This window comes from Drosophila busckii, chromosome 3L (assembly GCF_011750605.1).
Source record: "Drosophila busckii strain San Diego stock center, stock number 13000-0081.31 chromosome 3L, ASM1175060v1, whole genome shotgun sequence".
NCBI lineage: Eukaryota > Metazoa > Arthropoda > Insecta > Diptera > Drosophilidae > Drosophila > Drosophila busckii.
This window is the reverse complement of record NC_046606.1, coordinates 10,804,208-10,820,577: the sequence shown is the minus strand read 5'-3', so window position 1 is coordinate 10,820,577 and position 16,370 is coordinate 10,804,208. Positions and strand designations below refer to the sequence as shown.

The 16,370-nt window shown below is 34.9% G+C and overlaps 1 protein-coding gene across 1 annotated transcript; it reads right to left on the bottom strand.

Annotated features, from left to right (window-relative positions):
• Positions 1-321: 321 nt before the first annotated feature.
• LOC108598631 (somatostatin receptor type 2) lies at positions 322-15,960 on the bottom strand. The gene is made up of 2 exons (XM_017985331.1): positions 15,668-15,960; positions 322-2,050 (listed from the first exon to the last, which is right to left on the bottom strand). The coding sequence occupies exon 2, from the start codon at positions 1,971-1,973 to the stop codon at positions 492-494; it is 1,482 nt and encodes a 493-aa protein (XP_017840820.1). The 5' UTR covers positions 1,974-2,050; positions 15,668-15,960; the 3' UTR covers positions 322-491.
• Positions 15,961-16,370: the final 410 nt, after the last annotated feature.

Genomic DNA, 16,370 nt, shown 5'->3' with positions numbered 1-16,370 from the left:
TGTGCTTTCAATTGAACACTTACCATCAGAATCAATTAAGCATACACGCTAATTAATCCAACTAGCCCGCATTTGATTAGATTAAAATAAGTAGATTATTGTGTTTTTTATTGTGTTTATTATTACAACAGTGTTTGCATTGTAAGTTACTACTAACACATTATGAAATATGTTATAATAATATAATTACATTTTGTATAAACATTCATCACATTGGTTATTACATATACACATAGCCTAATTAAAATTGTTTAAATAGACATAAAGTTGATACAGAAAAAAAGCACAAGTATTATTATATTTAAATATTATAGCTATAGCTAAAGATGAGCTGAGCTGACTTAGAGCTTAGATTTAAAAGCAATAGACGAGGCGAGTTTATATTTAAGAGTTGTTCGGTTTAATACTGCTTAGACTAAGTGCATTTATGTAAAAACTAATTACCCCATATATTTAAATGCAATTAATTCTAAGAGATGGTCATACACCAATTACAGATCCGTTTGCTGCACAAGATGCGCAGCCTGCTGCTTGGTGGTGGTGCAAATAGTTTGCTGCTCACTGAGACAAATGACGAGGTTTTCGGTTGCAGAATTATTGGAGCTGGGCACAGCTAAGCGGCCATTGGAGCTGCAGGACTTGGGCGCAGCAGCAGCAGTGGTGGAGCCTGTTTTCTCAGCTGTTGTGGTGGACGAGGTGGTGGTGGATGAATTGTTGTTGCCCACATGATGCGTGAGAAGCGGCGGCTGCTCCTGCTGCTGAGCATTGTTGGCAAGCAGACGACGCGAGCCCCCACGACGACGACTGCCCTGCTTGGTATAAACACTCGGCTCCAGCTGCAGCTGAGCATTGATATCCTGCTGATTCATGCAGGTGAAGGCCTTGAAGAAACTCTTGCGAAAGTTCTCGCTAAGAAAGGCATAGAGTATGGGATTGACAGCAGAGTTGGAGTACACCAAAGCGCCCAGCAGCAGAAAGATGAGAATCTCCAAGCGTGAAAGATCACGCTGCGCTGGATTGGAGTTGATCAAGGCCAGCTGGGACATCCAATGCGGCAGCCAGCAGCAAATGTAAACTGTGATGACAGTGAGCACCAAACGCGTGACTTTGCGATGAGCACGACGCTTCTCCTTTGACTTGGTAGTGTGCTTGGGTCCAACTGAGCGCAGCTTGCGTATGACCAAATAATAAAAGCTGAGTATGAAGCACAAAGGCGTGGCAAAGCCCAGAAAGAAAGTGTAGAGTATAAAAGTGGTGCCCGAATGTTTTTTATACGCATCCGGCCACATAATGTTGCACGAATAGTTGATGCCATCCTCCTGCATCACTGTGCTGGCGTAGAGCATCACCGGCAGCATTAGCACAGCCGAAGTGCTCCAGGCAAACGCTGAGACGAGCTTGGCAATGTGCAAAGTGCGATAACGTGGCGAGCTAATGGGATGGCAAACAGCTATATAACGATCGGCTGACATGATGAGCAGAAATATAGACGAAGTGAACGAAGTGACCGAGGTGCTGACCATATAAGCCTTGCACATAAGCTCACCAAAGCTCCAGCTACAAATGCGCATCGTATAAAGCAAAAAGGGTATACCAATCAAAAAACATTCATCCGCTATAGCCAGATTGAGTATATAGATATTAGTGACTGTTTGCATCTTTGAAAATCTCAGCACCACATAGATAACCAAAGTGTTGCCAAACAGACCCACAATGCACACAATGCCATAGAGCACCACAGTAATCAAATCCGCCAAAGAGTTGCGTGTGGCAATGCAATGTTGATACGTGGGCAAATCGGTGCTAAAGATGCCCGCATCCTGTTGCATGTTCGTTGCGCCGCCAACAGTTTGTGTGGCCATATAGAAGAAGCTCTCGTTGCCATAGTACAGCGCAGTGGTGTTGTCGCTAAGCTGCTGCTGCTCCTCACTGGCACCAGCTGCCAACTGCATTGCAAGCATTAAAAGCCACATGTTTCGGCCAAACCAAAATTGTCTAAATAGCTGATGAGGATGTTGTCTATCTAATGTAAGCTCGTTACCAGCAGCAGCTGCAAAGAGAAGCAAAGTGTACTCTGCTTAATTAAAAGTGTCAGCTGATTTTTAATTTAAGATAAGAATTGCACTATAATTTAAATTTTAATTGCAAGTTGTCTTTATTAAATATTTGTATTAGTCTTGTAAGCTATTTAGTTATTTGTTTGGCCGCCTTAGGCAAGTATTCGTATAAAATACTTATTTAAAGAAGAGAAGTTCAATAAGTTTATGCATAAAACTTTAAATTTGAATTGCAAGTTGTCTCTATTAAATCTTTTTCTTAATCTAATTGAAAGACTATTAAGTTATCTGCTTCGACGCCTTATTTTAATATTCAATAATTTAAATAAGTTAAATTAAATATTCAATAAATTAATTTAAGATAAAAATCCACAAAGCTTTTATATTAAATTGGAAGTTGTCTTTATTGAATATTATTCTTAATATTGCTTATTTGTAAGCTTACAAGCGCCTTTGGTAAGTTTTCAAATAAAATACTTATTTAAATATGAACAGTTCAATAAATTAATTTGATGTTGAAGTTGTCTCTATTACATTTTTTTGATAATCGTTTTCATCTGTGAACTATTTAGCTATTTGTTTAGGACCAGTTTAATAAACTAATTTTATATATAAAATGCATAAATCTTTAAGTTTTAATTGCATGTTGTTTTTATTAAATATTTATTTATTAATCTTGTTCAGTTGTAAACTATTTAGTTATTTTCTTAGGCGCTTAGGCGAGTTTTCGTTCAATAAATTAATGCATAAAACTTTAAATTTTAATTGCAAGCTGTCTCTATTAAATCTTTTTATTAATCTAAGATTTAAGATTAAGTTAGCTGCTTATTTAAATATTCAATAAAAATTTATTTGTTTTGGCCCTTTGGCAAGTTTTGGGATATAATAACTTTTGCAATATGAACAGTTCAATAATAATAATAAATTCCAGCTTGTTCTAAAGAATTTGCCATTATATATTTCATAAATTTAAAAAGGTTATATAGATTGTAAAAGAAGATACGTTTTGTTGTGATTAATATACTTTTATTTATATTAAAGCTAAAAAAATGGAAGCAATATTTATGCTGCGATAATTTTTGTCTAAGCCTTTATATTTATATAGCACCTAATTCCTATTTCAGTAGTTGAACATTTTGTGCAAATAAATTTTTTTTTCATTCTATTCTGAGAGCTTCAACCAAAAAGTTTAGTATAAAGACTATGAGCTGTTTATTATATTAAATAAAAGTATAACTAAAATAACAAATTATATATTATTTAATTATTTATACTTATTGGCACAGCAAAAACAGCTTTTTGCTTATGGAAACTTCAAAGAAAGTTTTTGCCTTTGTAGCCATACAAAAGGCAACTCATTAGTCACTAATTAAAATTGAATAATAGCGTAATTGATGAGCCATTGGCGCTAAGAAATCTTACAAATCATTTCTAAATGCCACGCTAATTATGTTGGCAAACAATTTATAAATTGGCCCGAACTGTCCAATGTGTAATTGAGCTGTGAAAACTTTTGAGCCGTGGCACTCCATCTTGGCATCAAAGTTTGCGAGAAATAAATTGCAATCGAAGTTGTTGAATACATAAATCAGGCACGTGAAACGCACAATTAGGTTTTGGAAAATTGAACGTAAAGTTTAAATTTTATAAATTACGATTAGCATTTAAATTGCGTAACAACAAGTTTGCTATAAATAAATCCATAAATTATGCAAAGACAGCAACAAAAACATGAATACAAACGACAAAACTGCAGCTGACGTGATAAGAAAATTCAAGAAAATGTTATCAATAAATATATATGTATATGTATGCTAAGCAGCTTGTGGCTGCCACAACTGAAGTCCAGCTTAAGTCTTATACTGCAGTTGTTTGTCTTGTGGATTAATTTGCAGCTTATAAATTGCATTGAGGCCTGAATTTGTTTGCATTGATCAAATGTAATCCAATTAAAGTGACAGCCAATGCATTAAATATTAACTATACGCCCAATCAAGTGTCGGGCTATATAATAATATAATCAATCTTTGTGGGCATACATGACTTGGCTTGGCCCTGCGGCTTTAAGCTTATCAACTTGACTCTTGCCACTTGCTGTACAAATTTTGTGAAAATACTTTGAGTGTCATTTGCCAAGTTGAGCGACATGTTGAACGACATGTTGCTGACATGGGCGTAATTTAAGAGGCAAACAGTACTTTATATTATTTTTCAACATACTTGGCTACGACACTGTAAAAAGTTTGATATATAAATAAAATTATGACAAAAGTTTGCAATTTTCGTTCGATTGATAAAATATGTTGTGCTAAAAATAAACGTTGCCCCCTGCTAACTACGCCTATGACTTTGCTAACAAAAGCAGGCATCTAAGTCAACAATGGCGCTTCAAAGAATTCTATATATAAAACATAAAATAAATCTGTGGCATGTAAATGTCAATTGCAGGCAGTGTCACTCTCAAACAGCAGAGAAATAACAATTTGTTTGCATTTATCTCGCTTAAATCGTTCAATTGACACAAGCCCACTGCAGAGTCAATCCCCATTGCCATGTTGTTGTTGGCTCTCTACGCTTGTTTTGTGGCTTAAAGCCCCAGTAGCCTGACCAACATGCAGTAGCAGCAGCAGCCTTGACATTTGCATTGCCTGTCAAAAGCGTTTTAAGTTTCGTTGGCCAATAAATCGCCAGCAAAATGTTGATAGCTGCAATCAGCGAGACACGCATTCGATTGCTGCGAATTTGGTTGACATGCAGTTATATATACACATATATATATATATAGCTATAGGATGTGTTCTGCCTGGATTTGATGTTGCAATCAATTAACAGAGTGAGCTGAGCCACTGTTTAACGTTTCATTTTAAAAATAGTTATTGCTATATTAAGTAAGTCAGCTTACGACATTTTTATAGCAGTCAGTCAAGCAGTATTAACTCCAAAAGGGAATAGAAAAGCGACAGAAACTGAAAAAATTGATAGTACAGAGACATAAGTTGGGATTAGCATATAGCAGCAGAGTTGGTTTTTGTTATTTATATAATTTCATGGGTTAATTCAAAAACAATACAAAAATATAATATCGAGAATTAAAAATAATAAGATAATAACTGCGACAAAGTTTTTCTAAAAAGATTTATTAATAAATTTAAACAAATAAAACTGTTTACTTTTAATCAAAAAACTGATAACTTTAGACAAATTTATTTAAGCTACACTTTCTATAAATATAGGAAATATAGGTTCAGAGAGATTGAAACATAGCTACAGTAAACATTTTATATAAGCAAGTATATATTATTTTGATTGTAGTTATAATATATAAAGTAGAATATATATAAGGAACCATGTATATGTAGTTACAATATATAAAAGCAACAATACGGAAGTTACTCTAGTTATGTTTCAAGCTCTATTTTGTAAGGAAGTCTTTTTAATTTTATATAATATGATAAATGTGATAATAATATTATGGTATAGCTTAATTATATTGCAGCGCTCTCAAAAGTCTTTAATAATGTGCACATAATTTTCAAATTTTGGCTGTTGAGCTTAAAACTTTATTTGGTTTGCATACGTGACCTTCAGCACTTGTAAATAAAACGCACAATTAAACGATAGGAGCAGCTTTTATTTACTTGTTAAATGCACGTTATTGCTTTTATATATATCAATATAAAGCCAATGGCAGCTTGTTGAAATTGCATAAAATTTAAACAATTCGAGTAAAATAGGCAAAGGAGTAAAATCAACTACAAAAAATGGGGACTGATGAAATTTTAAGCTACTGTAACATTACAAATCTATACGCTCAACAGGCTATATAAATTGCTATATAAATATATATATTGCTATATAAACTTGCAGGGTATTTGCATAGCAACTGCAGCTGGAACTGCTGTAACGACTTCACAATTGGCGCACCTGCTGCTGTTTTTGTTTCTGTTTCTGTTCGGCTGCACTATCGTATCGTATCGTATCGGTATCTGTTGCTTGTTATTTGTGTATATTGCGCTATCAAATGGCAAAATGTGCAGGGAGAGTAGCTGTAGTAATTGTTGCTATTTTAGCGCTATCTGCAACCGCAACTGCAATTGAAGCCAAAGCCAAAGCGAAGCGGAGTGGGCAAACTGGCGCGGCATATGCTTTGATAGCTGCAATGCCAACGCCAACGCCAACAGCTCTCAAGTGGGCAGGAAACTTACCCTTGGGTGATGCTGCTGCTGCTGCTGCATTGTCATCAGCAACGTTGTCCAGCAAGTGTGCAACGCTTATTAAAAATTTATGCAGCTTATGCAACGTTGCAATGTCTGCTGGACATTGTGGCTGCTGCTGCTGCTGCTGTTGCTGATGATGTGCCGAAAGGCTATAAAGCAGCTGTTTAGCTTAGGGTTATGCTGCATAAGCAGAAAAGCAATAAAAAAAAAGCTGGAGAGAGCGAAAAGCTGCGAGCTGTGAAAACATTTCAGTCAAGTGTCTGTGCTTGGGTAAGTTACTGTCACCAGCTGAATTTAACTACATGCTTGTCAGCTCAATGTCACTGGCACTATAGCTGCTATATAGTGGCTGTGATCCATAGCATATCAATCATTAAAAGCTTAGTATAGCCTAAAGCGACTTTAGTGTTAGCATTAAGCTTAAGCTATCATTGCTGATTGTTTATAATGTAACAAATTAAATTTAAAAGCTGTTGGCACTATTGGGAATTACATAGGTTCTATATAGTGGCTGCGATTTATAGCATATCGATCATTATAAAGGGTAAGCCTTAGTCTTGTAGCTTAAGCATTGAATCCTCATCGCTTAGAATGTATCAAATTAAATTTAATAGCTGTTGAGTTCCTTATAGCTATATATAGCTGGTATACAGTGTGGTTTGATCCATGTCATATTGATTAGAATTATATTTTAGAATAGCCAAAAGCAACTTTAGTATAAACATTAAGCTTAAACATTGATTCCTGTTCGATTATAGTGTAACAAATTAAATGAATAGCTGATGTAGTATTTATGGCATTATTGGGAATTATATAGCTTCTATATAGTGATGCGATCTAAGCGACCTGAACGGTTATAATGTAACAAATTAAATTTAATTGCACTATTGGGAAATACATAGCTGCTATAGAGTGGCTGCGATTCATATCATATCGATCATTATGAGGTTAAACCTAAGACTTGTAGCTTAAGCATTGAATTCTGATCGCTTAGAATGTATCAGCTGTTGAGGGCCTTTATAGATTCTATATAGTGGTTCGATCATTATATAAGGGTTAACTTTAGTCTTATATTATATTAGTATTATTTATTATTTATTTATATTTTATTATATTTTATATATATTTTATTATATTTATTTTATTCATTAATAGCGCACAATGCATGTTATGCGTTTAGAAATGTTTTTTATATTTATGAAGAATTTCTTCCCATAGTGCCATTTAAAATATGTGCACACTTTCCGCTCGCTTGTCCCACCGTGCATGCGCTTAAAGCTTCACTCTTTAATTGCAACAACAATTGAAAAGTGCGCTGAGCGCAGTTTTCGCACGTGTGCGTCGTCCCCATTTAGTTTACAGTCCAATAAGCAAGTTAAACATTGTGACCAAATGTATTGCATACACCAAGGCGTAGCACAAATATGCATAACACAGTAGTCCCCAACCCTGGGCCAGGCCCATATCGCTGTCGTCTAGCAACAGCTTGGTAAATGTTTAGTTTCTGTTTTGGGCTTCTGCCAAAGTGGTCGACGTCATGCAGCATGCGAGGCGCATAATTTTTGGATAAACAACAAGTACAATAAACACACACACACACACACACGCACGCACACATAAAGAGTGAGCATGCAAATATGTCTAGCAAATTTACACATAGGCAACCTTACACGCGCCTTCGCTCTGCTCTTGCCCCTCAGTTCACATTTTGTTTGAGTCTCATGTCAAGTGCACTTGCTGCACAGTGGGGCTGTGTTTATGAAGTGAGCGGCACACAATGTGCAAAGTGCAGCATAAACAAAAGTCAACTTGCAACCACAAGCAGCAGCAGGCACTGCCCCTGCCCCTGCTTGCCTGTCTGGGCCGCACTTAATCTTCGGCTAGAGTGAGCTGGCCACAGGTTGCTTGATTCGATCAAAATTAAAACGCTTAGCAACAGCAGCAGCCGTCGCACGGCAACTAAACAAGAAGTTAACACTTGCAGCAGTTAATTAAAGCCTTAACTTACATGTAAGCACAGCAGGTTAACAGTTTGTTGTTTATAATTCAACTAATTTAATCAAATTTATAAATTCAATCGAACTGCTCAATTACGCGCAAGCAGAGCTAAGCTCAATTTAATTATAATTAATGCTGTATTGTTGCTACAAATAAAATGCTGCAATAATAAATTAAGCGAAATATGCAAATAAATTACTAAACATTATATTTATTTAGCTAAAGCGCATTTTGAATAATTAAATTGTTATAGCAATTAAAGGCGCCTAAATAAATAAGCAGCGCTCGACTTAAATCAAGTGCATTTAAATTGCATTCAAAACGTTTAAGCTTTGCAATTAATCAATAATTATGGCTAAGCAATATATTTAAAGCATATTCGCATAAAGCATTTCTGTAGCAATGAATTTCTATTTTAAAAAATATTGATTGCCACAGCTTTTTTCTTAGATAAATATTGGAGCTGCTTCAATGTTCTGTATTGTAGCATCAAAGCTTTGAGTTTTATACAATTTAAAGCTAAACAGGCTTCAGCTCATATTTTGACATTATTAGCTTATACTAAAATGCTTTTTTTTTATATTTACTTTATAAAATTATAAAATTCAATTTAATTCTATGGTACAATGCTTTGCTGTTAAATTAGTAACTTACCTTATTATATTTTACTAAATTATACTAAACTATACTATAATAATACAAATAAAAATAATACTATAATAGGATATGAGAATAGCTAGGTTATAAACCTAGTTGACAAGTCTTGGGAACTAATTTTAGTTGCAAAATAGAAAGCAAATAAATTTGTGCAACAATGTTTCAGTTGGATTTTATATATCACAGCCAGATTATTAAACTAAGCGACAAATCGAACGCTCATGAGACTTAATTCATTGATAAATTTTAAAGTTATAGCAAATTGAGTACCCTAAGCTAATGGCTTGTTGTTTTTGCTTAACTAGTGTAAGATTACAATAAAAATTCAAGATTCGTACAAAATTATGAGCAGCTTGACCATGAACTGTGGCTAATTTCTTCTGGCATTTTAACAAGCCTTTATGACTATTTAAAAGCCAGCGAGGCAGTCTCTGTGGTTTTGCCCATTACTCTGCATCATTGGCTTAGGCTGCACTTAGACACACACACACACACGCACGCACATATATCATAGTTTGCTTTTAACAGGCGCACATTTGCACCTCTTTGGTCAGTTGGACGGCAATGAAACCGAAAAGTTCTGGTTAGCCAACCTTTGATGTGGTTTGGCTTTTGGCCCTGTTTGGCACTGACTCTTGTTTTGGCTTTGTGGCTGGGCACATTGTGAGTGCCAAGCGCCTTTAATCCACCTATGCGCTGGCATTGTTTCCATTGTGCTGCAAACGTATTTTTCACAGCTGCTTTATGCACCAAGTGATTTGTCACTAGTCAAAGCCATTTCACTTGTTCAATGCGCTTATTTATGTTAAGTCTTAAATTTGCTGCCTGAAAATTGTTGCAGTTTTGCAGCTTTGCTTTAATCTTTATAAATAAACCTAAAGCCTATTATGATGTTGCCGCAGTGACTAAAATGTGTTGCATAGTTTAAGGCGCTTAGTGGCCGCTTACCCATTGTGCAATTTATGGGCAGTCGTCGTCGTCGTTGTCGCATGCCGAGTGTTTATTTACACACTTGTACCCCCCACCGAACAGCACACAATTTGCATAAATTAGCAGCCAATGTATTAGCCATTCGACTGGTGCTGCTGTGCATATTGCGTATACGCACCGCTAGTTCGGCCCAGCGCGCATATTTAACATAATTTTCATGTTTGACTAGGATAATTGAGCAATGCGCTTTTATCTCGTGCGAGCAATTGTACTCGAAATGCAAATTGCCTTTTGCTCTGCACACATTTTGTTATTTTCTATGGCCACAACTTATTAAAATAGAAATTCATTGCTACAGAAATGCTTTATGCGAATATGCTTTAAATATATTGCTTAGCCATAATTATTGATTAATTGCAAACTAGCGCAACAAATATTTTACACTTTCGTTTGTTTTGTTAGTTAAACGAAATTCTAACCAATGCGCTCCTGCGCAACTCAAAGGTTAGAAATAGACGCAGAGAGAGTTGTCTAATTTGCGCTTACTAAACTTTAATAAGCATAAGCTTAAGGCTTAAGACTGCAGTGTGAACAGTGCATATTGGCCCAGCGATACAACGCAGTAAAAAGTAGCCTGCAATATTACGTATACGCAATGCTTACGCCTTGACTGCTTGATTTGCAATTTTTTGTCAACGGATTTAATACATATATTATTAGCTTATACTTTTGGGTACTTTATTGCAAATATTTTATATATTGTTCTCACACACTTTTATTAGATATTACGCAAACCGCTTACGCGTTATTTGTCGTTTGGCTTATGCGCAACTTTTGTTGGCAATAGTTAATTATGGCTAACTTTTGCTTTTTGCAACATTTTAAATATTTTACATTTTGTTTTAGTTGTAAGCAAATTACGTATACGCAACCACTAAGCATTTACTTGCTTGAATTTATTAATACGAGCTGCAAGCTTATTTGCAAATGTTTTAAAATTTGCTTTAATTTAATAAACTAAATTACGCATACGCAACGTCCACGCTTTAACTTTCTTTGCTGCTTTTTGCTTGCTCAACTGCACTAGAGCCATTAGATAAGTAAATAAAATGGTCAGTTCTAATTATTTGCATAGCCGCATGGCAAGCACGCGCCGCTTTGCTTTTGATCTATCAGCGCAGCCCACGTGTTGATGCGTTTATGTTAGTCCAATCAATCTTGTAGCCAATGCTGAACGCATAAATAAACGAAAATTTGCAGCAGCAACAACAAAATACAAAGCGAAAATCAATCAAGCGGCAGGCATGGCAAATTGCGCTGTTTGAAGTCGAAAGTCGTTTATCGCTTGGCTGCAAATGCAATTAACAACATGAATGAACAATTATATGCAGCATATAGTGTTAGTCACAGTTGTTGTTGTTGTTGTTGTTATTGCTATTGCTATTGCCACTTAATTTGTCAATTCACTACTCAATTATGACAGCTAATCGAGTTGACCAAACGCATAGTTTGCATATATGAAAATATTTGCTTAAGCAAAACTTGTTTAGCCTACAATTTAAACAATAATTTAAATAGACAGTATCCGTTTTGAATATTTTTAATTTAATACAGCTTGTGTTCGATATTTTTGTTTATGCTAAGACTGGCGCATTTACCTATTGCACATTGCCAATTGAAGAATTTCACTGGCCATGGCCCCCCCAGCTATTGTTGCTTGTTCCATTAATTTTATGGCGTGCATTTAAGCAGAAGCAATAAAAATATTGATGTACTTTTGGCCATTTCAATTGATTGCCTTACAATATTGAAAAGGCCAGAACAAAGAGCGAGTAGGTCAATATCTATGCTGACGTATTGACATGCCAATTAACACTAAATCATGCTCTTAATTAATTAATTGATAATTTCTCACGCTGGCACAGCAACTTTATCATATCAGCTGCCCCACATAGAGTGGGTTAAAAATCCAATCAATAATGACCAAGTTACCAACTTGGCAAACGCTGCATGGGCAATCACTCATTTCGTCATTGACTCACTAATTGAATTGCGAAACTGAAACGCTGCTCAATGCCAATATAGAGCACTGCATGACTCACTTCTAATTTCCAATTTGCATGGAAAACAAGCAATAATAAAATGCGCGCAGGCCTGGCTATAAATTTAAAGCCAAACTATTCTTTAATAAAAATATATTTCATTTTCATAATGTTGTCTGTTGTTTTTGTCATATGTACGCAGACTAATCAGTATGCATAATCATAAAATAAAGCTTTCTATATAAACATATTTTCTTTGCCTTTTTTTTTTGTTATTGTTAGTGTGACTAATATTTGGCGCATAGTGTTTTGTTTTTCTTTGTTGTCGTTGTTACTCTTTTGTCGTCATTAACGTCAGCCCGGGTGTTGTTTAATTTGAACATTAATCATGTCTATGTAGGGGTGAGCGCTATAACGGTATATGGTTGCAACAGTCTGCAACAATGGCGAGCGGCAAAAATAAAAGTCGACAACTTGATGAAAAAGTTGTGGCAAGTTTTGTATGTGCAATAAAAAAAAAAAACAAAAACAAAGCATTAACTGTAAACAGTGCGACAAAGGCAAGTTGGGCTCTCTCTAATGAGAAATGGCAGCTTGCAACTTAAAAAGCTTTTGAAAATTGCTCTTATAATTGATTTAAAGGTGCACTTTGATATTTTTATAAATAATGAGAAATACATTTGGAAAAAATTAATTGAGCTTAGCACAATAAATAGTTAAAAAGCAGTAGACTCTAATTATAATTATAGCAACATTATTATAATATATTATGAATATAAGTTATGCTTATACGCTTTGACTTTTTTATAAAAAATCTTAGTGACTTACTTATAGTAAATAAATGTAAAATAAATTTAAGTAATTCTTATACGCATTGACTTTTTTATAAGAAATGGAAGACTTAGCGACTGACTTAGTGTAAATAAATTTTAAAGGAGAGAAGCAGTTATAAATATATATAGATATTCTATATCTAGCGCGTTTGAGCTATACCTGTTTGTCTATATGAGCAACTATAGTTAGAGATTCGTCTACTCAAAGCAGCTGCCTTTTATTTTTAAAATTTTAATTTGCTATCCCTATACCAGAAAAGTTAATAAAAATACTATTAACGTTCTCAATTTTTAAAAAATTACTCGTCTACTCAAAGCAACTCTCATTTGTTTTTAAAATCTCAATTTGTTTTCCCTTCTAAAGTAAATTGAATAAAAATATTATAAACGTGCTCAATTTTTAACTCATTTTTTTGTAGCCTTTTTAGAATAACTTCGTAACTAAGAAATTGCACTTCGTTTGTTAATTCGTGTTATAAAAAGTTGCCTGCAGCCAAGTTCAATGCCTGCTGCTTTTCATTTCAGTTTTCATGCCGTTTAGCTTGCTGTTTTATTTTTTGCCACATTTTGTTGCATGTGCCACAGCTGTGTGTTTGCAGTCTGCACTTTAGCAGTTGCTTAATTGACAGTTTTGCAATCAGTCGAATGGCTGCTGAGTTTCTATTACTTGGATCATCTTATGTGGAGCGGCGTCTGCTCATTAGTTTGTCTGGGGCACAAGTAGGCCAAGTCAGCCATCAAAGTTCATGCACACAGCTGCAAGTGGCTGTATCTATGCAGATACTTTGGCATTAGCATTTGCTTATCTTATCGCAGCTATTGAAATTGAGTTTAAGCTGACTCAAAGGTTTGGCTTGCAATTAATTGCAAAAGTTTGCGCAAAAAAAAAGTAAAGTAAAATTAAAAACTAATTTGTTGAAAGTTTGCGCGCAGCACTCAATGAATGTTTACGGTTTTGAGTTGTCAATCGAAATGCAGCTAATTAAAAATTACATTACAAGCTTGTAAATTGTAAGCTTAACATGATTTGCTGTTTGCAGCAATTGTTTAACAATTTCAATGCTAGATTCAGCTTAAACGCTCTGCTGCCATTGAATAGCTCGGAAATGCTGTCAGTTTGTCGTTGAGGTCGTTATTTCCATCAAATTATGCGCACTTAGTGAACGCTTTGTCTGTCTGACGAATCGAAGTTTTGTGGAACTTTGGCAATTGCTGTTGCTCTCGTGTTTTCTTCTTCGCTGGAATTTTGCAAGCAGCTGCCGCCGTCGCTGCCTTTGCCTTTTTATCACTTCATTTGCAACGAAATGTCAATGTCTGTTGGCTGTTGTCTGGCTGTCTGTTGTGTCTGTTGCTTTTTGCTTTGCCTGCTATGTTTCTAGCTCAAAAAGCGTAGCTAAATGGCAGCCAGTCAAGCATGCAGGAAGGAAACAGTTTTGTTGCAATGACGTGCGCCGATTGCGGGTCGAGCTCCGAGCTGGATATGTTTTTCTTTCGCTTAGCTGTAGCGTGTCCTTTGCTGTAGCCTCAAAAGAAATCTTTCTGACAAATTACATGCGTAGCAGCTGCTGCCAACACCTACTCGCCCACCCACAATGAATTGAGTTTTTGCTGTCGCTCCACATTTGACTCAACCAAACAGCAAACACACATCAGTCAGTCAGTCTGTCACTCAGTCAGTCAACCAGCATGTTGCGTTGAGTGCAACGGCCTTACAAACTGAATACGGCAGCTTCGTTTAGCTAAATGCGCTTAACTTTCGACTACACAAGTGACGTTAGCTGATAAAAAGAGAATTGCAGATTCTTAACTCCAAGTCTAATGCTTCAAAACTTTTGTATTAACGTTAAAAGTGCGTAAGCAAATACTTGCCTCGTAATAGAAAAATGGGTGAAAGGGTATTAAATTGTTGTCACAGCAGCTTGAGCACAGTTCTTAGAAAAATGTTGTGTTATAAGTTAAGGATTATGCTAGCTGGACTTGTGACATTTTCAAGTAAAATCTTTTCTAATTTAATTTAGTTTTAACAAATGTATGTCAGCACTTAAATCTTTGAAAAAATATATTATTTAAGTAGCATGTGTATTGTACTGAGGTTAAATCTTAATCTTGCTGGCATAAATTAACAAAAAAGTTGAAAAGCTTAACAGACGGCATGTCACGAGTTGAAAGTGAAAGAAAGTAGAATCAACTTTATAGTAATGAAATTACAGCTTAACTTGTTAGCTGAGTAGGTTAATATGCTTTTTAAATTATCTCAATTTTTTAACATTTATTTTATAATTTTTTAATTTATTTTTTTGGAAACTTTATCTATATTATATTTCAGCTAAGTCTTGAGGTTTATGAGAACTGTCAAAATAACAATAATAATTTCTAGAATGTTTTAATTTGATTTAACGAAAGCTTAAATTCGCACATTCTTTCAATAAATCAAACAAAATATCTGTAGAGTCAACTTAATAAAAATGAAATTACAGCTTAACTTGTTAGCTGAGTAGATTAATATGCTTTTTAATTTATTTCAATTTTTTAACATTTATTTTATAATAATTTATTTTGTTTTATAGCAGCAACAGCCAACAGCTTATGTATTTTATTTTATATTATAATATATTTTAGCTAAGTTTTGAGGTTTATGAGAACTATCGAAATAATAATAGTAATTTGTAGAGCCTTTTAATTTGATTTAACAAAAGCTTAAATACGAACATTGATTCAATAAATAATAAAAAATATTTTTATTAACCAATATACCTATTTAATGAACTTAATATAACTTTCTTAAACTTATTCAAATAGTATTATATTTCTTTTGAGTGCCTAATTCACTAAGCATAGCTTACTCTGCTGCACTTTTTTATGCTTTACTGCAGATTTATGTTATCTTTTGTTATAGCTTACAGTTAATCTGCATATATTTAAAATATGCTTACCATTTTACTGCGCTGCTTGTTGCTGCGTTTGCTGTCTCGGTCTGCTCGTGTGGGGAATACGAAGAATTTGAGGTTCTCAAAATATTTGGCAGCCGTTTTGGCTAAGCGAATTTCGTTGTGTTATTTTTTCACTTTTTTTTTTGCAATTGATATTTATGCTGCTTAAAAATTATTTGTTTATTTGCGTTTTTGGCTAATGCTATACGCCTTTGTTTAATTTACGCGCTCTGCGCTCTTTGCTGCTTTTGTTGTTGTTGCTGCTGCGCTGCGCTGCGTTTGGGCCAACTGCACGTTTCGGGTTTGTTTTGCATACTGCGCGCAGCTTATTGCCGGCGACGGCGACTGCGAAATGTTGTTGTGTTGCAATGAGGCTGACCGAATGCAGAGCACGACTAAAGTTTCGTTTCGCACATCGCACATCGGCCAAATTGCCCCGATATGTGTGCCAAAGTGCTGTCTGTATGTGTGAGCTCGGCTCGTGGGTGTTCGTATATTGTTAACAATTGTTATTCATCTCAGTCGTATACGCATTCTCAATTGTTGCTGCCTGCATGACTCCAAATGCAGCTGCACGGCAAAAAATATTTAAGTCAGTTTAAGTTATGTTATGTTTATATACATAAAATAAGTACAAAAACGATTTCTAATTAATTAGACATATATTTATATTATATATTGCTATAACAAAGGCAAAAATTATATA